At 42.6% G+C, this 25076-nt stretch overlaps 1 protein-coding gene across 9 annotated transcripts in view; it reads right to left on the bottom strand.

Moving 5' to 3' along the window:
- nrap (nebulin-related anchoring protein) overlaps window positions 1-25076 on the bottom strand; it is a 220693-nt gene that overhangs the window by 76630 nt on the left and 118987 nt on the right. For 7 of the 9 annotated variants that reach the window (XM_070876610.1, XM_070876619.1, XM_070876616.1 and 4 more), the window contains 8 exons: window positions 24464-24775; window positions 22704-22808; window positions 21023-21121; window positions 18871-18975; window positions 17533-17640; window positions 15512-15823; window positions 12216-12368; window positions 7741-10913 (listed from right to left, as the gene is read on the bottom strand). In XM_070876610.1, coding sequence (XP_070732711.1) covers window positions 10803-10913; window positions 12216-12368; window positions 15512-15823; window positions 17533-17640; window positions 18871-18975; window positions 21023-21121; window positions 22704-22808; window positions 24464-24775 — 1305 coding nt within the window. In that variant the 3' untranslated portion in view covers window positions 7741-10802. Of the gene's footprint in view, window positions 1-7740; window positions 10914-12215; window positions 12369-15511; window positions 15824-17532; window positions 17641-18870; window positions 18976-21022; window positions 21122-22703; window positions 22809-24463; window positions 24776-25076 lie in introns of those variants that run through there. The other 2 variants (XM_070876611.1, XM_070876615.1) reach the window with 2 other exon arrangements.

Genomic DNA, 25076 nt, shown 5'->3' with positions numbered 1-25076 from the left:
TTATGGTATTTCAGCTTTTATCTTAATCCCATGTGCATGTCCCAATCTTTATTTTGCTTTCTGTAAAATGATTAAGAAGTAAATTATAATCTGAGCTTTTTACTTCCTGGTTTGCTGTCTGAGAATTCTTCAATTTGATTGGCTGATCAGCCTGCCTTATAGCTTCACTGTTGCTGATATCACAGATCCCCTATAGGTGGCGCCATATTCAAAGTCACGTCAGAATTGAAGAAATAGATATTCTAGAGCCCGCTAAATCTTTGTGGGCAGCTTTTTCAAGGTCAGCGGCAATCGGCGTCTCTTCGTGGCTGACCGCAAAATCCGGGCCATTGTGTTACTGCATTATGTAAGAGACCACTTTTTCTTTAAGTAAAAGGTGCTGATGCTTTTAATCAGTATAAACAAATTGTACAGATTGGGCTGAAACAACTCCAACAGGTTTCCGGTAAATATCGTTTTCATCCATATGTGATTATTACCTCTTGTTCATTTATTATCCGTGCTATGTGCATTCAGACAAATACAATTATCTCTGGTCATCTTTTCTGGTACCAATGTTTTGATCACTTATTCTGGATAACCACACTGCTTTTAAACCCTTTCATACAATGTTTCTGTTGCACTGCTTCCTGAGAATCAGATGTGACAAGTCAGCCCTGCACAATGGGGATTATTAATGTTTAACTGGGTGTCAAAAGATGATATGAATGAAGGTTGAGATACTGACTATATGTATTGCTTTGTTAGATACTTCAAGACTTCAACTACTGAGACTAAATTGTCTTTCAACAGTATCATGAAAAGTTCTTCAGTTTTCTCAGCAGTGAACTCAGAGGGCATCCAAACTGTCGGTTACAATTACAATATTCAGAAGTAACCTGAATTAATGGCAGCCATCATTACCAATTTATTAAAAAAGCAAAGCTTTTAGCCTGGTAGGATTGCAACAATTTCTCTCCTACTCTCCTGGGCTGGTTACTTTGCGGGAATAATTATAATTGAATAACAACTGCTATCTTTTATCAATAGCTATCTTTTAGCAATGGGCTACGACAGAATGTCTGCCGTAATTTTTAGTGCCTGGGTAAAACCTGCCAGATGCATCTGACCTTTTGAGGCAGATACGATGGGGTACAGTAACTGTGTTCTGTTTGGGTCCCAAGCCCAGAGGACAACATGAAACACAAAGCTAGCATTACACGTGTTGACCTCAGAGGTGGTCTTGGTGGGCAATCTCCACAATACAACTGTGAGAAAGCCAGTGCAGACGATGATGGTGTCATTTTAGAACCAATAGCCCAAAAGTTTCAATGAATTAGATTCTAAGGAAGAACTCCTAGAAGAGCAGATGAGCTGGTACACTTACCAACCAACGGCAACTACTGCAGCTAATCCTGTTTCCAGCTGTTGCATACCTCATTACGCCACTAGCAACAGATGGGTGAGGTCAAGGGAGTGGCAATTCCCCACATATACCATCTCCTCCACTTCAAGTAAATCTATGCGCAGCACGCCAATCATGATCATCTTTGCTTTGAAGTGGCTTGCATAATTATTGTAGCAATGGCCACAGGAAATACCAAATGCAGGGCTGCCCTTCAAGAAGATCAAACAAACTGGGATTCTTGTAGAAATTATTAATCAAGCACCCTGGAAGTGGAGCCCATGCTTCCATTCAGAGGGCAGAGGCTCAGTTCCTTTCTTGTCCCCTCTGTCAGTAGCTGTGCACAATATCACATGCTTTTTAAGTCACATCTCTGCAAACTTAGTCTCCCTCCTGTTTATAGACTGCTGAGGGTCCTGAGCTTCACACAGTGCATACAGTAGTTGCTCAAATGCTTAGATATTAAAGGATCTTACTGTTTAAATCTGGTCAATGACACTTCTAAAACAGTTTTATGTGTTTCATCCTGTTTGGAAGCAATCCACACCTGTCTGGGGTGATTCTTATTATCTCTTTGCCCGTTTCAGGGATTGTCAACATCATGCAAGATTAAATATCATCTGCTTGTGGATTAAGTCTACGGTGTCAGTTTCTTTTATGTTTCAATTTTTAGTACTCACGCAGTCAGGCGAGCTGCAATAATGAAGGATGTTTGCCTCGGCATAGATCTTAAAAACAGTATAGCAGATACTAACTGCTCTATATCCTGGACTGTCTATCACTTCTGCTGCTGCCTTTTCACAGATGACCACTTGTGCTTTGCCATTAATTTCCTACCTTGCCACCTTTTACTGGGTCAATTCGGCAGACATCAAATACAAGAGACTCCCCATGAGACTTTCAGGATTTCTTGTATTTCAGGACATGTCTCATCCCTTCAACATCTTTGACTCTTTCGGCATTCCATATGCTCAGAGGGAAACTGTTTTTCGCTTCCCAGAAAATGTTTTGACACAATGGCCTGGACTTTCCTCAACCTATCCCCAGAGCGGTGGGGCAGGAATTCAGCCCATCAACCTCACCCTGGCATAACCCCAAACCATTTTCCTGGGACGGTAGTCCCTCTCAGGGGGAACCGTGTTAAATTACATTCTATTTAGATTCCATTTTATATCAAAGACTCCATTTTGGTAGTTAAAAGACAGTTTCTTCAGAAACCTGTTGAAACAGCTAGTATTTGGAGAATGTCAATAAGACAGTTTTGGATTTCTTGTGTGATCTTTGACTGCTAATGGATACTTCTATCGGTTTGACAACAATGTCCTAGAAAGTCCCCGTCATAGTGCCAACAATTAAGGATGGTTTGTTGAAAGAATTTGCTGCCGCCTCGTTTCTGCCCGCTTCCAGTGTGGATCATGGTGGCTGCCATTTTGGTGAGGGCCATAGCTCTGCCACTGACAGCGCTGGTCTCTCATATTTAAATGAGCAGATCCTGATGTCAATCAGTGTGCAATGCCTGATTTGATGCCACGATGGCTATTTTGGACGTTCCCTCATCCTATCTGAAATGCGCATGGAAAATTGTGCGTGAAGCAGCCCTACAGAGATGCTGTTAGTGCTTCTTAAAGGGACACGCACACATCTTTCAGGTAAGTTTGGATTTCAGTTTTTGAAGTTTTTTTATATTTTATTGAAGTAGTGGCTTGGTGCAATATATTTAAAAAGTTGTTAAAGTGTGCAGGGAGTGCTGCTGGATGCTTGCAAGGATTTGGATGGTGAAGTAATGCCTCTGAGAAGACAGAAAATGTTGGAAATACTCAGCTGGTCAGGCATCATCTGTGGAGAGAAAAAGGGCTACAAATTCATTATCGCACTGGGCCGCATAGTACTGCCGCGTACGAGGGACTCTTCCTTCAATCAAAGGGAAAGGCCCAAGCTGCATACTCTGCCAAAGAAGGAGCCACCTACCTGGACCATTGGGGAGCGAGGGTGCCGCGTGATCAGCCCCACACTTAAGCAGAGTGCCAGGCTGAGCGATTGCGGTGCCAAGCCCGTCAACAAACCGCGACCGGAGCAGCAACAAAAACTGCACGTTATTTTCTCACCAGCCAGCCACTTCCCCTTTAAATTTTACCCCATTAGCGGCCGGCCGCCGGGAAGGTGTCCCCTGAAGCAGTCACTGTTTGCGCCCCGCACTGCTTCAGGGGGCGAAACCCAATTTAGGGGCCGGGGCGCTAACGGGGCGATGCGCACAGAAATAACGTCACGATCTCTGGGCGCAGGAGATCGGGGCGCAACGATGTAGCTCCATTGCTAAACTCCCGCCGAATTTAGCGGGAGTCGTTGGTGGCGTCACGCCCGGTGGCGAGGTTGTTTGCATTCCATTAGCAGCCCCCATGGGCACTAACGGGAGAAGCATCTGCACCCCATTTCTCTCCAACAGAGTTAACGTTTCAGGCCGAGATGTTGTCTGGCCCGCTGAATATTTCCAGCATTTTCTGCTTTTATTTCAGATTTCCCGCATCCGCAATATTTTGTCTTCTGAGAAGACCACGTGCTCACAGTCCTGGGGGGGCACTTGGAGATGAACCAGAGGCAGCAAAGGGGACAAGTTGCTCGCAGAGGGAAAAGGAAGAAGCAGAAGAGGAAGATGCAGAAGAGGAAGAAGCAGAAGAGAGCACAGGAACTCAAGAACATAAGTAATAGGAGCAGGAGTAGGCCACCTGGCCCCTTGAGCCTGCTCTGCCATTTAATAAGATCATGGCTGATCCGATCATGGACTCAGCTCCACTTCCCTGCCTGTTCCCCAGAACCCTTTATTCCCTTATCACTCAAAAATCTGTCTATCTCCGCCTTAAATATATTCAATGACCCAGCTTCCACAGGGAGGAGGAAGCAAAATGAAGGATGCAACCCAGACTGCCCCTTTCTGACCGGGATATCCAGGATGGAATCATACGCCTGTGGTACCAGTGACCACAAACCCAATTCCCCTTTCAGCATTTGTCCCACACTTTACCTTCTCTCTGTTACTGAACATCACAACCTCCTCTTGGCCACGATGCTGAAATAAAAGCCACCACAAAGCAAACTTTCCAATCCATTACCCATATATGCATCGAAATGACATCAAGAAATCAACTAATCCCCCCTGTGCATTCCCTTAGTGACTGACCTCTGTGTGCTTTTGCCTATCCGACTGATGTTATGCACTAGGCTCCTCCCATGCCTGCAGCATGGCTGGTGATAGGCTGCTGACTTTCAATGGGGGACACTGCAAATGGCCTTGCAGGATAACCTCAAGAAGCTGATGGCTGGGACTGTGAAATCGAGTGATGGTGTTTCTTCTTCACTCTCCTCTCCCTTTTCTTGGTCACCCACTGGCTGAGCAGGCTGAATTTCCTGGGTGTGTGAATGAGGAAGGCACAAGGGTAGGATTGTGGTGAGGGGAGGGGAGGAAAGCAGGAACTGCATGCTTACGCCGTGTGCAACTTGTACATCAGAAGGGATGACGGCGAAGTGGGATGTGAGAAGGATGATAAAGTATGAGGATATCAGCACCTTGTACCCTTTCAGCCCCACCACTGGCCAAGAGCTCAGCCATGCTCCTGCCAAGAATGGCCAACACCGTTTCCTCCAAGCGGGTGAGGTGAAGCAAGGAATGTGAGGTGTGCTTTGTGTTTGTTGCAGATTGTTGATAGGTGAGTGATGGAGGGTGGGGTTCGTGCACTGAGCTGTGTGTGTGGCTAGTGGTGCAGTTGGTCGGAGACGGCCTTTGAAGATGCACTCACTAACCTTGACCTTAGGTCTGAGGTCATGAAATTTCTTTGGGTACTGCAGACAGGTCCTGGGGGCAACGATGCTGGCAGTGACGGCTTCGATGATCTGGTCCCACATCCTTCTTTCTGGAGGGCCTTCTGGCCCCCTGTGGGTAGAGGACCTCTCTTCCAGTGTAAAGCTGGAGTGCTGCACGCAAAGTCTTTTTACCATTTTTTTTAACGTGCAGAAGGCAGTTCAGCTTTAAGAGCTGAAGACTACCATTTTGGAATTTTTTAATGTTTTTAATTTTTTTAGAAGGCAGTTGAGCTCTAAGGACTAAAGACTGCCTACATTTAAATGATTTGTATTTTTTCATTTTAGAAGGCAGTTCCCCTTCAAGGGCTTGAGACCGCTTTCTAAAATGACAGGCTAGCTTTAAGACAACGCTGCCTCGATCGAGGGACGCTACGGTCATGTTACATTGGACTTCCTGCTGAGCGTATCACTTGGAACAGCACATTGCACAGAAGGTTCTGCGCTCTAGTCATTTAAATCAGCAGGCAGCACCAAAATAACGATATAGCCTGCGCTATTTCTACGGGCATGTGTTAATCTCGCCCCGCGGTGGCACCGCCCATTTTCTCACGTTATTGGATTTCTAGGCCTGTATGTTTACTCTTTTCTGTACATGTGAGTAGACAAGACAGTTTCTGTTATGTCCTGAGATCGTGCTATGGAGTCTTCCAACCCATGGTACCATCAGACCGTGAGTCTTTGAAATGTTGCACTAATGGGACCTAATGTAAACCAGTAAGGGTCATGGAGGAATTATGACGCAATGGCTTTGCGGAAAATATAATTGCGAACGATTGTCATGGGAGTTAGGAAGAGATCGAGAGTTGGCTACCCCGCAGCTTGAGCTCAGCAACTGTAACATGAGGCTTCCTGCTGCCTTCATATTGCTGTGTGTGGTGTCTCAATTTTATCATATATCACTTTCCTATAATACAATCTGTAAGAATCATACAGCACAGAAGGAGACCATTCTGTCCATCGTGTCTGTGCCAGTTGTTTGAAAGAGCTATCCAATTCGTCCCACTCTTCCCCATAACCCCATAAATTTCTTCTTTTCAAGTATATATCCAATTCCCTTTTGAAAGTTACTATTGGAACTGCTTCCATCACCCTTTCAGGTAGTGCATTTCAAATCGTAAGTGAAAACTTTACTCCTAGAATCCTCTTTCCCTGGATCAGAGTCAATGACTTGAAGCTCGCCTCTATATTATACTCTAACAATCTCCTTGGCCAAGAGGGCCCTGCTATTGCTGGGAGGGAGAAAAATGCTGCACCAGAAGGCAAGGGTACCATTTACACAGAACAGCCCCAAAGACCAGCCTAGAATTTCTGGCTTAGGCCTTGGACTGTGCCACAGCCTTCATCCGGTGCATGGTTGGAGCCTGAAAAGATGGAAAAGGGCCTATGTACCCTCACCCTCTGAGAGTGGAGCTTGCCTTCCTTCCACTGCTGCCCCAGGGGTGACCATCTTCTCTGTCCTGGAGTCCACAGAATCAGTAGCCAAAGGCAAGGAAATAGGTCAACTTGCCAGGTCCTACCTCCTCACCATTATTTACATATGGAAAGCAAGGAAGGGGGATTGGCGGAGGGGGAGGGGGGGGGAATTGAGGTTGGGATAAGGTTGCCTCTCCGGTACAATTTGAGATAGGATATTGGAGGAAAATCCAGGCCCCCCCTTTGTTAGCTCCAATTTTCATTATATTATAGAATTTTAAAATGTAAATCTTTATTGTTTAAAAGAATGTTATTTTTTAAGTTGCCTAAAATTTTGATGCCACAGTTAATAGCTTCATGATGTTTGAATTTTCCGATGGTCGAAAACAATTAGGAGATTAGCTACATGAACGGAACTGGAAGCAGCAACTCCAGAAAAATAAATGTTAATTACAAGAAGACTGATTTTAAATGTTATTGAATACAATTAACTATGTGAAATTGTGGCTTTGATAGTGGTTTCATAACGTAACGACCATTTCATGTAATAATCTTTATCTGTACTATATTATCAGTGATTGGTCAATTCTCCTTTTAGTTTATCATATATTTTAGTTGTTTGTGTCTGCCTCTCTCGGTCACGCCTATACCACGTACTATTTTATAACCGAGAGGAATAGCAGGATCCATGCCACTCTCGCCCCCACTGCCAAAATTCCTCTTATGCTACTTGAACCAGTTCCTAGGAAATTAACATGACGAGCTAAAAGACTTACATTTATATAGCGTCTTTCACAACCACCAGACGTCTCAAAGCGCTTTACAGGCAATTAAATAATCTTGAAGTATAGTCACTGATGTAATGTGAGCTAGGTTGGCTGACCCATCTGATTTCCTCTCCTTTCCTGGGGGAAGGAGATTACCATTGCTCACTGTCCCTGCCACAGACCAGAATCAACCTTCAGGAACATAGAGCACTCATCCACGGCACCACCAGCCTAGTTAAATTGGCCATATCTGATTATAATACAAATGGCCTGTCTTAAAAATGAAATCAGATGCAAATGAAAAGACGATCTGACAGCAACTTAGACTGAGCACTGATGTAGATTCATTTTATTTTGCCAGGCTCGGGAAAATATGCACATCTCTCGACATATAACTTATAAAATGCCCAAGTTAGACAATCAGTTACACCATCAGATCTTGAAAACAATTGTGCCGATTTTATGAATCGCCAATGCGAGTGAAACTGGTGCATCTTGTCAAAAGTAGGACTTGGAAACCAGAATGTAATGCAGTGGTCTGCCAGCTTATCAGTAGCCAGAGTAAGAAACAGTTGCCGCAATTGCGTGAGGCACGGTATAGGGTGGCAAGACAGGACAGCACACTGATCTACCTACATATTGTGTCACAGACTGGGAGGACAAGGGGACGCTGGCATTTCAGTCTCAAAATGTTGTCACGGATAAATGCCGAGCAGAGGGTGATCCATAACCCACAGTAAGAGAGAAAAAAGAAAAAAAAAAATCAGATGGAGAATTAACCTGAGCCACTCTCACACACCTCCCTGTGGCTGTTGGAGAAACAGGTCTCCAGTTCATCCTCTGGAAATGGAATATGGCACACAGAGACTTCTGGACAGAAAATAGGCATTTGAGAGAGAAGAGGGAAAGGTGAAGTATGTTGAATTACTCAGTAGGAGCACCCGATGGTGAACTCATTTTAAGAAGACATAGCAAGAGAGATCTTTAACTGCCGGCTACTCGTTTCGCACCTGAAAAATGGGTGACCAGCTGAGGTGAAATCTGGTGAGGCCGTTGTGCACCTATTTGCCTGCCTAAATCATTGGACTCCGGGCATGCCCGCCCAAAGTAGGCAGGAGGCTGTTTAAATATGAAATTTTGGGGTCCTATGCGTGTTGTAGGATCCCGATTGCAATATTCATGCAGAAATGGATGGAGCATAGACAGAACATAAGAAGATAAGAAGTAGGAACAGGAGTAGGCCATACGGCCCCTCGAGCCTGCTCTGCCATTCAATAAGATCATGGCTGATCTGATCATGGACTCAGCTCCACTTCCCCGCCCACTCCCCATAACCCCTTAACCCTTATCGTTTAAGAAACTGTCTATTTCTGTCAAATTTATTCAATGTCCCAGCTTCCACAGCTCTCTGAGGCAGCGAATTCCACTGATTTACAACCCTCTGAAAGAAGAAATTACTCCTCATCTCTGTTTTAAATAGGCGGCCCCTTATTCTAAGATCATGCCCTCTAGTTCTAGTCTCCCCCCTCGGTGGAAACATCCTCTCTGCATCCACCTTGTCAAGCCCCCTCATAATCTTATACGTTTCAATAAGATCACCTCTCATTCTTCTGAATTCCAATGAGTAGAGGCCCAATCTATTCAACCTTTTCTCATAAGTCAATCCCTTCATCCCCGGAATCAACCTAGTGAACCTTCTTTGAACTGCCTCCAAAGCAAGTATATCCTTTTGTAAATATGGAAACCAAAACTGCATGCAGTATTCCAGGTGTGGCCTCACCAATACCTTGTATAGCTATAGCAAGACTTCCCTGCTTTTATACTCCATCCCCTTTGCAATAAAGACCAAGATACCATTGGCCTTCCTGATCACTTGCTGTACCTGCATACTATCCTTTTGTGTTTCATGCACAAGTACCCCCAGGTCCCGCTGTACTGCAGCACTTTGCAATTTTTCTCCATTTAAATAATGACTTGCTCTTTGATTTTTTTCTGCCAAAATGCATGACCTCACACTTTCCAACATTATACTCCATCTGCCAAATTTTTGCCCACTCACTTAGCCTGTCTATGTCCTTTTGCAGATTTTTTGTGTCCTCCTCACACATTGCTTTTCCTCCCATCTTTGTATCGTCAGCAAACTTGGCTACGTTATACTCAGTCCCTTCTTCCAAGTCGTTAATATAGATTGTAAATAGTTGGGGTCCCAGCACTGATCCCTGCGACACCCCACTAGTTACTGATTGCCAACCAGAAAATGAACCATTTATCCCATCTCTCTGTTTTCTGTTAGTTAGCCAATCCTCTATCCATGCTAATATATTACCCCCAACCCCGTGAACTTTTATCTTGTGCAGTAACCTTTTATGTGGCACCTTGTCAAATGCCTTCTGGAAGTCCAAATACACCACATCCACTGGTTCCCCTTTAACCACCCTGTTCATTACATCCTCAAAGAACTCCATCAAATTTGTCAAACATGACTTCCCCTTCATAAATCCATGCTGACTCTGCCTGACTGAATTTTGCTTTTCCAAATGTTCTGCTACTGCTTCTTTAATAATGGACTCCAACATTTTCCCACTTTCTCCAGGCGTCGCGAGGTTAATCTATGGCCCTTTAAGGCCTCTGCAAATAAGGTGAGGTTTTTGATTTTTATCTTAAGCAGGAATACTTCTCCAAGCCCTATAAAAATCTTCCAGCTTATTGCTGTCCACCACCTCTCCCTTTTCCCACCCCGGCCCTCCTCCCAACACACCCTACCCACCAACTGCTTTTTCACTTCAGGATACTGCTGTACGGTAGCAGAGCACCCATTTAGCACCATTCAGCACTCATTTAGCACACATTTAGCACCATTCAGCACTCATTTGGCACACATTTAGCACCATTCAGCATGTCGCAAAAATATGAAGTCCAAACCCGAAAACAGTTTGGGCTACCTGCCTGACAGCAAGCACACCTCCGCTATAACGACCATTTGGGGCTCAAGTAAAAAATCCCCTCCATCATTTTTTGGGGCTATTTACTGAACAGAATCTGGCCCCATGCAAAAGTGAGCCAATTCAATACTGTAGACTGGTGGTTAGTCTACAGTAACGGGTAATATAGTTTGTATACCACAAAGACACACAGAAAATGTAACACTTCAATACTTTTCAACGCATACTTTTTCACTTGGACAAAAAAAATGACAATTTAAACTGCTTAATACATATGAGTGAATAGAAAATGAATTAAGGTATCTTGCATTACAGAAGGTGCATTAATTATGTATGCTGATTTTGACTAAAAACTAAAACAAAATGTAAATGTAGCTTATATATAATCTGGGAAAAATGTGCCATTTAACAAGTAGAACAGCAATTAGCAGTGTTAGCATTTTATTTTTTAGTGAGTTTCATCTTGTGCTTTTTTACTTGAAGCATCTCAGTCGCATCTGGCATCACATCTGTCCGCTGAGATTCTTCTGTACTTCTGTTTGCCTGAGCTCGCTGATAATAAAAAGGGGGGAACTTGAGCTTTTAGCTTCATGCATAATAATTCTGTGCTAATACTTTGCAGTCATATTCTATAAGACATCAATCATTTTCTAGTGCAACCATCAAGAAAGCATGAGAAATAGCTTCAAGCATTAAAACTTTGGAGATTTAGAATACTTTAATTCGCCCTTCACAATAATTTGATTAGACCCCTTCACATTGTTCCGAGTGCACAGATCTACAAATGATTTCCTGTACTTTAAGGGGTAATTATTTAACTTGGTGCTCCCATGGGGAGCCTAATCCGCCAGAGCACATATCAGAGATCTGGGTGCACACTGCACATTATTTTCTGACCATTCATTTAAAGGGCCTGACAATAATGCACAATGTGCACTGAGTTTCTGGTGTGCATTCTATGTAGACAAACTACCCAGTAGGAGGGTGACTCCAGAAAATGATCCCCAAAGTTCCAGGTTTTAAATTTCATTACATAGATGAATAGATTTTTGCAGGAATGGATCCAGGTCGATAAAAGTCCAAAATCCTAAATGCAGTTTAATCTAAATCTGGCATTAATTAAGACATTCATTTGATATCACGTGCTTCATATATGTATGATATTCTTGCCTAAAATGTCTACAGTCCCTGATGCTTGCATTTTGAATGTGGCTGTCATAGTAAAGCATTATTTTTGGTGAACTCACTTCTTTTCACACCCAATGTTACTCAGAGAACATACCGTTTAAAAATAGAAGAAAATATATTATCTGGTTCACTTATACACTATCAATGTGTTACGTGGCTATAATGCTCCAATGCTTATTGATGCAGAGATTGCAGTTTAAATTGTTTCATCAAAGCAAGGGAACTGCTGTTTGCTAAATACATCAAACAAAAAGAGGTTATCATAATCATGCTGTGTTCATCAAAGGTTTATGTGCCTGAAAATTTGAACAAGTCTATCATTGGGAATAATTATGGCTGGGAATTTGCATAGAGTTGCTCCTGCTTCTCTTCACCATAAATGGGGTTTCCAATGCATGTCAAGGGGAGTTACTGGGCCAGAGTACGAGCAGCTCCATGAAAACTTCTGGCCAATGTCACAACGGGATAGTGGTTGTGGCGATGTCATTAAATTTGCTGACTGTGGGTGAGGATTATGATTATACCAGTTCAGTTGCATATTATGATACATGCATTGCAGTCAACAATTATTTACTAACTTATATTATATAATAATTAAAGTCACATGCTCCCATGTTGGGATTAGTCCATGTAATGTATATTGCAGATACTGGCTAAACTACTTACCATGAATTGTTCAAACTGAATGGCTGCATCCTGGGGGTCCAGCCCTTGTGCATATGCCATATCAGCAGCACGCTTAACCATTTCCACTTTATGGTAACCTGGCGGTGTCCAGCCAATGCCACGAATCCAGTTCAGGTCAGATTTGTATGCAACCTAAGGAACAGTAAGCAGTGAATGAGCAGGTACTGAAGACTTAGTTGGCTTACCTACAGCATACTAGAGACAAGACAACAGCAAAGTTACTATCCAACAAATGAAACCAAAATAAAATGCTGTGCTTTTCTGTTTATTCAACGGAGATACAAGCCTAAAAACTATTGTTGGCAATATCAGAGGAGAAACATTTTATGCATTTGTGTGACATTCCTCTGATCATTATTTAAACTAGACATATGCCCATTTATTTTAAATGGGTAATGCCTGCAATGAAACAGTGGACAGAGAAATGTGTTTAGCAGTGATGTTTTCAGTAAATACTCAGTGTCGCACCAGTATTGAGATGTTAGATTGGCCAGTATTGCTACTTTATTTTTCTCTTATTTGTGAATATAACTGGAATGTTTCAGTAAAATGTATTAAATGAACTCCCTATCTTGAATCAGAACTGTTATGTAAAGCAAGCCTAATTTATATTATTTTTCTCAAAACTAGAGCTAGTGTAGCAAAAAAAAACAGCACCAGGAAAATGAACTCCAGCCTTGGTGGCATGTTGTTATGCATTGATGTGCATGTGTTAATATTGCTTTCCACATAAACTTACACTATTAATTTTTTCCAATTGATGCTTCACTTTCAAAAACAGAAACATTCTTCCCTCAATTAGATAATTTACATTTAGGATCTACAGAAATATAATCTTTTTTTTACAATTATTCCTGTTGAGATTGCAGAATCCTGGTAACTGGAGCATATCCCCGCTTTCTCTTTCAGAGAATAATCGTAACCCAGGGGAATCTAAAAGAGGGGGAACTTAACTGGAAAATGTGATTGAAGTATACGGATAAAGGAGATTGCAAACTCAGCATGAAATAATAAACATTTCCTAGGTATGTAAGCTGAGATTTTCCAAATATTATCTCTTTAGAATGTGTGGGTTATTATTGGCATTGCAACAATCATGAAGATGCACCTCCCCACGCCCAACCAGAAGCACATTTTAGAGGGAAAGATGCAAGGTGCAGAAACCCATCAGATCCAGGTTCCTTCCTAACTTGCACCCCACTCCCCCTTTGACATCTCTTCAGCGTACCACGCTCCCATTTATCCAAGTCCGAAATATTTAGTCCAAACAGGATTGTGCTCCAAGCTGACTCAAAATATTACAGCCCAGATCTTCCAATTGCAGTGCTAATGATAATCCACACATTTTAAAATGGACTATATTGGAAAATCTAGGCTTACCAACCGAGGAAATCTTTAGGGGTCGAAATTCGGTACTGCCGTTTTTGAGGCGGTGTCACCGCCTGACTGCTGGTTTTACTGCCAGGCGTTAGGTGCAGGTTCCAACTGCTAAATTCAGTTTTTACACCCAAAGATGAGAGAGCAACGCTAAAAAGTGATGTTGCACACTCATCCTTGGGCAGGGGCTCAGGAGGCCGACTGAATTTTGCATCGGGAGGCTGCCACCATGCTAGCTGGAAAACGGGAAAAGGGAAGAAAGAAAAAAAACCTCAAACTTCTCCAACCCACACACAAACTTCCCCACTGTTACAACTAATGAAAAAAAACGAAGAAATAAATAAAGAAAAAAAACTTACCTTGCTCTCTGGCCAATTCCGCCCAAGTTCCGCTGTTTACTCAACACTTTTTCCAGGCTGTAAGAATGCCTGCCAGGAAGGCCGAGGTTCAAATTAAATATCGTGATAGAGGCGCCAAGGAGGCGTTGCACGCTGAATGATGTCACCACATGGCTGGCGTTAGCCGGTACAGCGTTGCCTCTCGGTGCCTCTGCTAAACAGCCCACTGAATATCATCTAGGGCATGGACACCGCTTACTGTCAAACCGCCTTTGCCGCCCGTTTTCTGCCTCCCTCATGCGGTAATGGGCGGCGTCCACAACCGAATTTCGAACCCTTATTGTTTTCATAATGAGTTTGCAAATTCCTTTATTCGTATATTCAATCACATTTTAGAGTTATGTCCCAGCAAAGTGCTGCAGTAAGAGGGACCTGGGGGTCCTTGTGCATGAAACACAAAAGGTTAGTACACAGATACAGCAAGTAATCAGGAAGGCAAATGGAATGTTGGCCTTTATTGCAAGGGGGAATAGAGTATAAAAGCAGAGAAGTCCTGTTCCAACTGTACAGGGTATTGGTGAGGCCACACCTGGAGTACTGCATACAGTTTTGGTCTCTGTATTTAAGGAAGGATATACTTACATTGGAGGCAGTTCAGAGAAAGTTCACTAGGTTGATTCCAGAGATGAGGGGGTTGACTTATGAGGATAGGTTGAGTAGGTTGTGCCTATACTCATTGGAGTTCAGAAGAATGAGAGGTGATCTTATTGAAACATATAAGATAATGAGGGGGCTCGACAAGGTGGATGCAGAGAGGATATTTCCACTCATAGGGGAAACTATAACTAGGGAACATAGTCTCAGAATAAGGGGCCGCCCATTTAAAACTCAGATGAGGAGGAATTTCTTCTCTCAGAGGGTCGTAAATCTGTGGAATTCTCTGCCCCAGAGAGCTGTGGAGACTGGGTCAATGAATATATTTAAAGCGGAGATAGACAGATTTTTGAGCGATAAGGGATTAAAGGGTTATGGGGAGCAGGCGGGGAAGTGGAGCTGAGTCCATGATCAGATCAGCCATGATCTTATTGAAAGGCTGAGCAGGCTCAAGGGGCCAAATGGCCTACCCCTGCTCCTATTTCTTATGTTCTTTTACATTCCCCTGGGTCACTTACCATTCTCTGAAAGAGAAAGCAGGGATATGACCCTGTTACCAGGACTCTGCAAATGCTGCCCTTTGCATGACAGCAGCCTGGTTTGGCTCATGCCAATTCTTTTATTGCTCAGTGTGGGAAAGTGCCATTATCTAGCCATCCTCAGATGGCCTAGCTAAGTTTAGGAGCAAGACATGCAAGAAGAATTGCTCTAGTTACTATGTGCAATGTCATGGTAAATATATTTAAAAATAACATGTTTACAATGTGACTATACGCATTTATCAGACCCATACTTCATCTCTTATGTGTACACTAACCCATTTCCTACCTGTCTTTGATAAAGTTCACATTGTCTGTTCAAATTTAAATGCATGATTGATTAAAAAAATGATGCCCTGGTACTTACATCACTTTGCAGTTTGTAAGCTTCTTTGGCATGCTTCACATTTAGCTGCTCAGAGTCACAGGTCCACTGATGTAAGTGCTGCCTGTAGTTAATGTTACTGGCTTGCTCCTGGCTCTTTTTCGCTTGTACAAAACCAGGTTGGTCCATGTGCAATTTGTACTTGGATTTTCCCTCTTCAAATTGTTTCCTGTATTCCTTGGCACTCTGCAGTCGGCTGGCAGCTAGGAAGTGTTTCATTTTCGTATCATCGTCAACATTGCGGACGCCAATCTGCTGGCCCTTCTCTCTCGCAAATGCTTGCTTGTATTTGTACTATGAGGTAAGGAAAGCTTTTTAATTTGAACATATTTACGAGCAACTAACATTATGAAACCAATATGTCAAAATTGTATTATCAATGAGCAGTACATCCACCATTTTACAAATCACGAAACTGAGCTGTCATTAACGTCTATATATGTCCCTTGGTGTGATATTAAGGGACTGAAATTGCCCCTCCCTTTTAGGCCTGTTACCACTGGAAATCGACAGCTACGTTGCAGAGTGGAATGGCCGCCATTTTGAAAATCCTGCTCCTGCGGTATCCCGGCGGTGACCCGCTCCCCCCACTACCGCTCCAATGCCGCCGATCCGTCCGAAGTGCGTCATCAGAGCGCGCACCACCGATGTGCCGACTGCCAGGTCTGGCTGACAATTATGCTCCTGGGTTCGGCCGGGCCGCTAACAGGCAGCTTGGAAACCCCTCTTGGGTGCTGGGCTGCTGGCCCAGCCGAAACCCTCCCTGGTGGCCCAGTGGACCTAACTTAAAGAAGGGAGAGACATGGTGACATGCCAGTGTGATTACATCATCAGTGCTACGCTGATGAGTGACAACGGGGGACAGTCCCTCCGCCCCTAACGTCCGTCCCTCTAGTGTGCGAACTTCCGCTCACTGCCGCAATTCCGCCCCCAATTTGACCGACTTCCGGGCCGCTGGAAAAAAACGCCAAAGAGCTGAATTTCGCTTGAAGCCACTGCATCCACTACGCCAGCAAAAACAGCTGAAACAGGGTAGGTGCGCCGCATTTCCAGCAGTGGGCAAATTCGGCCCCTAACTGTCCTGCTTGTAACGTTCAAAGACAAATAGCTTTTGTGTTTTTTGTATCTTACTTGGTGAAAAGAAAAGCTCAGAAATCGAATTTATTCGGCCGGATTAACACAACACATTGCATTGTAAAATCAGCAACCACAACAACAACTTGTATTTATATAGCGCATCTAATATAGTAAATCATCCCAGGGTGCTTCACAGGAGCATTATCAAACAAAATTTGACAACGAGCCACATAAGGAGATATTAGGGCAGATGAGGTCGGTTTTAAGGAGCGTCTTAAAGGACGAATGAGAGGTCGAAAAGCGGAGAGGTTTAGGGAGGGAATGCCATAGCTTAGGACTGAAGCACGGCCACCAATGGCGGAGCAATTAAAATGGGGGATGCACAAGAGGCCAGAAATGGAGGAGCGGATTTCTCAAAGGGTTGTAGGGCTGGAGGAGATTACAGAGATAGGAAAGAGCGAGGCCATGGAGGGATTTGAAAACAAGGATGAGAACTTTAAAATCGAGGAGATGTTTAAGTGGGACCCAGTGAGCACATGGGGTGATGGCTGAACGGGACTTGGTGGTGACTTAGGCTGCAGAGTTTTGGATAACCTCAAGTTCCTATTGGTTCTGCTGTAGCATGCTTTACATAATCTTAGAAATGCAACAGACTTTGTTATGAATTGATGCTGATTAGATTGTATGAGGTCCAATCAATAAAAATCCTTTATAAGCCATGATCTTATTGAATGGTGGTGCAGGCTCAAAGGGCCAAATGGCTTACTCCTGCACCTATTTTTTTTTATGTTTAATCTTCTATATCTTCCCTCAAGTAAAACCCAGGTTGCCGTTTATGATGTGATGTAGTTACAGTACATGTAAAGTGAGCCGAAAATCTTTTGAGAGAGAGACTTTACATTTCGAAGGAAAACACTGGCTCTTACATCACTGGCTATTTCCCTTGAAGCTTTGGCCGTCTGGAAGGGAATAGCATCCAGTCTAAGGTCATAACCCAGTGCTCTTGTCTGTTCCCAAGATGTCTTGTATGCTTTCTGTAATAATAAAAATGACACGGTTTATTTTCCCCAAGGGGATTCATCTCGCCTCTAATCCTCCTCACCACATTGGAGCTACCATTCCCAGTTCTCCACCAACACCTAGACTGAGTATAAGGGATGTGGCAGCTGTGTGGGGAGGACAGGTTGGGCTGGGTGCTCTTTACCTTTCCACCATTGTTCATTGTTCATAGGTTTATATGTAACCTTCAGGGCTGCTGACCGAGGGCCGTGTGGCTCTTTGTCGGCCAGCGCGGACACAATGGGCCGAAATGGCCTCCTTCTGCGCTGTAAATTTCTATGTTTCTATGCACAAGGGTGGCCTTGGTCTGACTGTCCCTACGTCCTTGTGAGGAAGCAACTGGCCTCCTCTTGATGCCTTCTCACAGCATTTGAGCTGAAATCAGGAATCCATCAGACTAACATTAAACATCAATAGCTGAAAGTAAAATGCAAAATTCACTGTCTACTACAATCTCAAATCACCTCAAGTACATGTTAAAAAACTGATCGCTGCCTAAATTAAATGGTACAGAAAAGTTGACAGTGGTATGCATCTCATACAGAAGCTGCTTGCTGTGCTGGCGCTCGACAATATCTGTATGGCTAGAGTTAAATGAATACCAGCTCTTCAATCATCAAGACAGCTGTTCTATTTTCTAATGCAGCCCTTCTGCGTACTTGTACAGGTATTGTTGCTCTCATATCTTCACATTCTTCCCTGGGAGACTAGTGTGAAGTAGTGGAAGGATTGGCAGACTGATTAACAACCTGACAGGCCAAAATCCGAGTGCTCCTTCCATGCCCGTAGCCACCTTATACAAGCTGATGGGTGGTTCGTCCCATACGGCAGGAAGGTTTAATGGGCCCCCACAACCCATACAATGGGGGCAGGAGAGTGCACCCACTCCCACCAGTCACAACTATCCCACTGGATGTCAACCCACTATTCAGGGCCAGAGCTTCAGTCTCCACTCACCAGGACTGTTTGGAGAGGAATTCAAACCCTGCACCATCTGACTGAGGCAGAAAGACTACCACCAAGCCACAGGCTCACTCCAAGTACAGGTGTTGACACAGACAATGGAGTTCAGATATAAGTGGACTACAAACTTTTACCTAATATGTAATGCAATCATAAATAGACCGTGCAATCCTCTGGCAGACGAAAAGTACTAATTAGATCAAACTAAATGACCATGAGCAGTCAACAGTCTGACAACTTACATCGCTGATGTTGTAGGCATTGATTCTTGCTCGCTTGAAATCAGGATGGTCGGGTGGTATTGTACATCTATGCATAGACTGTGCATATCTAGATCTGTACAACCTCTGCAAAGGAATGCACAATAGATCTCATTTTAATCTCAGTGTTCTTTTCGGTATTCTCTCAATAGAAAATGCAGTTGCCATTGACACGTTGTTGAGTAAGAAAAATCAAAGCAAACAGATTTGTACCAAATACTTATTAAATAAATTCACCTACAAGATTTCAACGTACATACTGTAAAATTACAGCAGCTTTTGTTGCTTTTCTTAACCGATGTAAGATACCAGTAACTGAAGATTCAATGGTCTTACTTTCTACTGATTATATCTAGGCAGCTCAGCACTAAATGTGAGTCAGAAGATACCATTATATCGACACTTGGCAGAATAAATGCAGTGGCCACAACTCAAAACGTACAACAACATTGTTTATTATAATGTTGCATAATTGTTGCAAATATCCACTATTCCTGGAGGTTAATAGTAAATATTTGGATCCATTTGTCCTAATCTGGAGTAGACTCATTGTTAACTCACATTAACACCAAGTACAGAATAATTTTGTAGCTCACAAAATATACAAATTTTATGTTATTTCAACTAGACAAATAAACCTGGGAAATGCAGAAGCGTGATACAATTGGACTGTTCTTTTGCCTAAAGTGCAAGGAACTGGCTAAGGGGCTAATAGAGCTCTGGATACAACAGAACCAATACTCAGCATGGCAACCATTAGAACTGGTCATAACTAATAACTAAATTACCTAGTGAATGGCAGCTACTTGTAGTCAAGATCTAGGTTTTTAGGGCTGTTTTGATGTATTTTTCAGCTGGTTGGCCAACACTTTATTTAAGTAGAACTGACAGGGGTGGAATCCTACATGCAATAAAGGTTTCTCAAGCTTCCTGAAGAGCAACAAGAAGTCATCAATAATTAGTCTATTACCTAGAGGATCCATATGACTTATTCCATTAAGATGATTAAGTCTATATTGCACGTTAACTAATGACTAGTTACAGCAATAGCTAATTCCCTCCAGCAACCATTTAACTATTACAAGTAGCCACTGCTATCCACACCAACAAACTTGACCAGTTTGATCCTAACTTAACATGCACAATACCAAGGTACACTGAATCAGCAGAATAAAACTTTGGGAAGCTATAGGCTAGATGTAAACTAACAGGACCAAATTCCATCAGTACCAATTAAGAAGAGCTAGAGTATAATGCAATGCACCTCCAATCTAAGATTAACTTGCAGATCTGATCACTGCTTCAGACTCATTACCACCGTACTACATGGCACGACTCACAGTCCAGACTTGTGCCACGGGAGAGAGAGTTTTTTGCTTAGTTGGTTTGTAATTTTTCATATAACTGCTTGAGAATAGGAGCATTGAAGGAATACTTATTGCTAGGCCACTGGCAGCATCGAATTTGACAATACATGCTTGCTCTGCCTCAGACCCGCTCCCTCACTACTACAGGTTAAATCAGTGAATATGCCAGTTTTACAATAGATTTATATCTGTTTTCAATACTACAGTCAAAGGAAGAGGAGGAGGATGGCATGTTCTCTGAATTAAAAACATATAAGTTAATGAGGGGGCTTGACAAGGTGGAGGTAGAGAGGATATTTCCACTCCTAGGGGAAACTGAAACTAGGGGGCATAGTCTTAGAATAAGGGGCCACCCATTTAAAGCTGAGATGAGGAGGAATTTCTTCTCTGAGGGTTGTAAATCTGTGGAATTCTCTGCCAGAGAGTTGTGAAGGCTGGGTCATTGAATATATTTAAGGCGGAGATAGACAGATTTTTGAGCGATAAGGGAATAAAGGGTAATGGGGAGCGGGCAGGGAAGTGGAGCTGAGTCCATGATCAGATCAGCCATGATCTTATTAAATGGTGGAGCAAGCTCGAGGGGTCAAATGGCCTACTCCTGCTCCTATTTCTTATGTTCTTATGTTCTTATTAATGCACTTCCATCAAGCTATATTTACTTATTTTGGTGTAGAAATGCTATTGCAGATCTGAAGAGGAAATTGGGATATAGCACTAATACATTATTGCCACATGAAAGGATACTTCAAAGCTTTCCCTTAACATACATCGCTGCATTGCAGGTAGCTTGTCTTAGCATGGATGATATCTGCAGAGTCAATCACACTTGTAAACTTCAAGGTGTCAGGATGCTGTCTGTACTTCCTCTGCAGAACAAAAAAAAATTAATTTTAATTAAATACACTGCAGAAAATAAAAAAATTACAAAGTGCATAACGGATTCAGACTCTCTTCCCAATCTCTGTTCCAAAAATGTCACTTCTATTCAAGAATGTTGTGTCTTCACATATATTTACTGTAAATCCATTCACAAAATTACTTTCTGGAAGGTCTCAGTTAGCAATGCTACCAAATTACAAAGGTTTCATTGTAATTTCTCCAAATTATTTCCTCCAGCCCCACAACCATCTCAGATATCTGCACACCTCTAATTCTGGCCTCTTGCGCATACCCGGTTATCATTGCTCCAGCAATGACAGCTGTGACTTCAGCTGCCAAGGCCTTAAGCTCTGGAATTCCCTCCCTAAATCTCTCCATCTCTCTCCCTCTCATTCCTCCTTCAAGATGCTCCTTAAAACCTACCTGTTTGACCAAGCTTTTGGTCACCTGTCCTAAGATTTCCTTGGGTTAGAATTTCCCCAAACCCGCCAGTGCCCGATTGCCACCCAAAATCCTGCTATGGCTGGGAAGATTATCGCCAGTGAAAACTTCCCGAAAAAAAATTTTTAAATCCGCCCAGCGAAAAATATGGGCCTTGCCCCCCAATCTGGGTGGAAAAGTGCAATTTCGGCAAGATTGGGCGGTGCCTAAAGAAAATGGGCAAAAAATTTTAACAATCTATAAAAATTTACACTGAGGCTGCGGGTTGGGCCTAACACCAAAAAAAGAATAAAATACATTTTTTTAAAAACCTAACTAAAAAATCCAAAAAACATTCCAAGACACTTTTAAATTAAATCACCCCAACAGATTTTCAAAATAAATAGTAAAAAAAACAATCACTTTTTTCTTGCAGACCTATTTACCTACCTCCCAGCTGATTCTCGAAGATGGTTTAAATTTTTTTTTATATACTTACCTACGGGTCCCCACTCAGTCAAAGATTGCGCCAGGGACATTGTGGACGTTGCTCCCCAGCGGTACTTCGAAACCGCCGGCTGAGGAATTTTTCGCCGACCCGGTTCTCACCCAAAACAGCCAATACGGCCGAGAAATTGGGCGGTGAACCAGTGCAAATTCTAGCCCCTTATGTGGCTCGGTGTCAAATTTTGTTTTTATAATGCTCTTGTTTCGCGCCTTGGGATATTTTACTACGTCAAAGGTGCTATATAAATACGTTGTTGTTGTTAGGCAAATATCTTGTTGCAGCTTACAAAGTATAGTCCAGCATTTATTCTATCATGATCCTTTGTCTGTTCAGTACAAAGCCAGCCGGGATTTTCCGCTATGGCAGAAATTCAGCAGAACGTTGGTAATGGTGGGCTTCGCACCCACCGAACCAAACCTCTGTTCACCCTGGCAATTTTTCTGAGTTCGGCCTAATTTGTAGGGAATGATGACGATGAGTAGGGACGGAGCCTGCAGAACAGTTCCTCGGCCAATCCCCCTCTCCCGCCTGCTCTAGGTCTGTCTGAAATCAGGCCAAAAGCCAGCAGAAAGTCAGGACTATCTGGTCTTGGAAAAAGTCATTTCGCGGAACCTTCAATGACATGACTGATAAAACAGTACCTCACTGATAAGTTCGCCAGCCTTCTTCATTGTCTCAATCTGTGGGGAGCCCTGTGTCATCCACGCAACACCCTTCAGGAAGTTTAGATCAGACTTGTATTGTATCTGCGTTAAAACAAGATAGAAATAAGGCCTAAGTTACAATCAAGCCTGAAGAATAAATGGCAACAGTTTCTAGAAACAAGCCAGGGGCAATTCACCAGAGGCCAAAAAAAACAGAATGATTATTGTGGATATTCAAGTAAGGTTGAAGCAGAGCAAATATGTTGACACATTATGAGAATCATGATTAAAAGGTACAATTAAAAGAATATTCACAATAAAAAGTTGTGGAATGAAAACTAAACATTGAGCGCATTAAGTCAATTCCTTCCACAGGACATGTTGTAATCCATCCCATCATGAGCTCTATCCCACCTATTTAATAACTTTTGGGAAAGTTCTAATTCAGCAAAACTCCCGACTATTTATCTATTCCCACATCTCCAAATTCAAGAGAGTTGGACAAGTATCAGCAAATTCAAGAGAGCTGGAAGAACCTGGAGAAAAATCTGATGGATGGGTATGACAGGTATTGTGGGGTATGATATTTCCTAGATATTGGCACTGGCTAGATGAACCACAGTAGTCTTTTCCAGTCGGCATTCCTATGTTTCACTATTATGAAGTCAGAGGAAAATAATGAATTGAACAAAACTTCCCAATAATTGGAATAAACCTTAACCATTATCACTAAAATTTAAATTAAATACACGATTAGGTCCAACTGTTTGAGTTATTGTGTTCAAAATGGCCATCACATTGCATAAAAGCTAATGGCAATAATCCCTGCACACAGCACCAACATGTAGTATGCCTTAAAGATTAACAGCCTGTGGTGGAAGAGAAAAAACAAACATTACGGGAATTGATGCTCTTGCTTGAATTAATAGTAAGTTTATTTTTCAACTTGCTGGCTTAAGTATTTCCTAAAGAAAGCTACAACAATCAATATTCTAGTTCCTCATCATTCCATATATAGAATATATAGAAGGTATATATTTTTTTGAAATAGGCTACTTTCTCAACTGTCTCATTTTAATCAAGCTGGGATTAAAATCCCATTTCCTGACATTGAACAGCACCCTCGAAAAGCAGCACTGGTCTGGATCTTGAAATCAAGCAGGAATCCCCTGGTTCAATGCTGGGGCGGACTTCAAACCTCCCTGTCTGTCAATGCTGCGGCTCCAGCAGATGGTCAGACACATTTGAAGTTTTGTGGCAGGCTCCTGGTAGTATTTCTCGCCCCATTTAATCGCATTGGGAGGGAGAGTCAGGGCACCTGCCACAGCTGGTTGAAGAAAATAAAGTTAAATGATTTTAACTTCTTGCTTTGCCTAGTGGACTCCTGTCATTAGCATTTCATTTTAATAAATTTGCCTGTAATTCAGTGTTTGCCATCCCTTCCAACATAAAATCCTTTCAGTACCATCTGAGACTAGGGGTTGGGGAAGACGGGGGCAGTGCTCCCAACTATATTTCCTGCTCCTGCCCCGCAGGAAAATGGGCAGCAAATCCAAGACCAAAACTCTCAAAATGAACTGCTTTTACTGAAAGCTACACTCCCTCCCCCTAGTACCAACCCAGTTTACACTTTTAAAAATCATATTAGGGGCAAAACTGGTCAACATGAGTAGTGAAAAACAGGTTGATAGCAAATCGGCAGCCCGATTTATTTGAGAAATATGGCAATTAATGTTCAAGTCGGTTTGTTGCTTTACCTCGCTCTGCTGGTTATAGGCTTTCTTTGCCAATTGCATCTTCATATCATCTGGTAACACTGTATATGAATGAATCAACTTCTTGTAACCCAAATCACTGGCCAAAGCCTGGGCATTCCGAGCATGCACCAGATTCACCATGTCCATTGATAAGTGGAACTGAGTCCTGCTTTCTTGCGATTCTTTCTTGTACAGCTTTTCGCTCTGTAACTTGCCAACTTGCATGCAGTGCAACATCTTGGGGTCATCCAAAATGCTTCTAGCACCAATATGTTTTCCCTTCTCCCTCACAAAAGCATTCTTGTATTGATACTGAAAGAAAATGAATATCATGGTTCAAATATTCTCGTCACCTAAGCATCTTTCCACTAGTATTGGTGGGAAGAGACAGCACTTGTTATGACTAAGGCTGGATTTTAAGCTTTTTCTAATCGAGTACTTATTTTGTCTTTACCAAAAAGTTTAAAATAATTAGAATCATTATTTTAGGCAACAGCTTTACTGGAGCAATAAGCAACTATTTTTTATTATCAGAGTGATGAATCTTCTTTGCTTCATGCAATCCAGCAGTACTGTATGCAGTCTACTCTTAATTTAATTATTAATGCAAATT

This window comes from Pristiophorus japonicus, chromosome 3 (genome assembly GCF_044704955.1).
Source record: "Pristiophorus japonicus isolate sPriJap1 chromosome 3, sPriJap1.hap1, whole genome shotgun sequence".
Lineage (NCBI taxonomy): Eukaryota > Metazoa > Chordata > Chondrichthyes > Pristiophoridae > Pristiophorus > Pristiophorus japonicus.
Note: the sequence above shows the minus strand (reverse complement) of the source record. Positions and strands in the feature narration are given on the sequence as shown.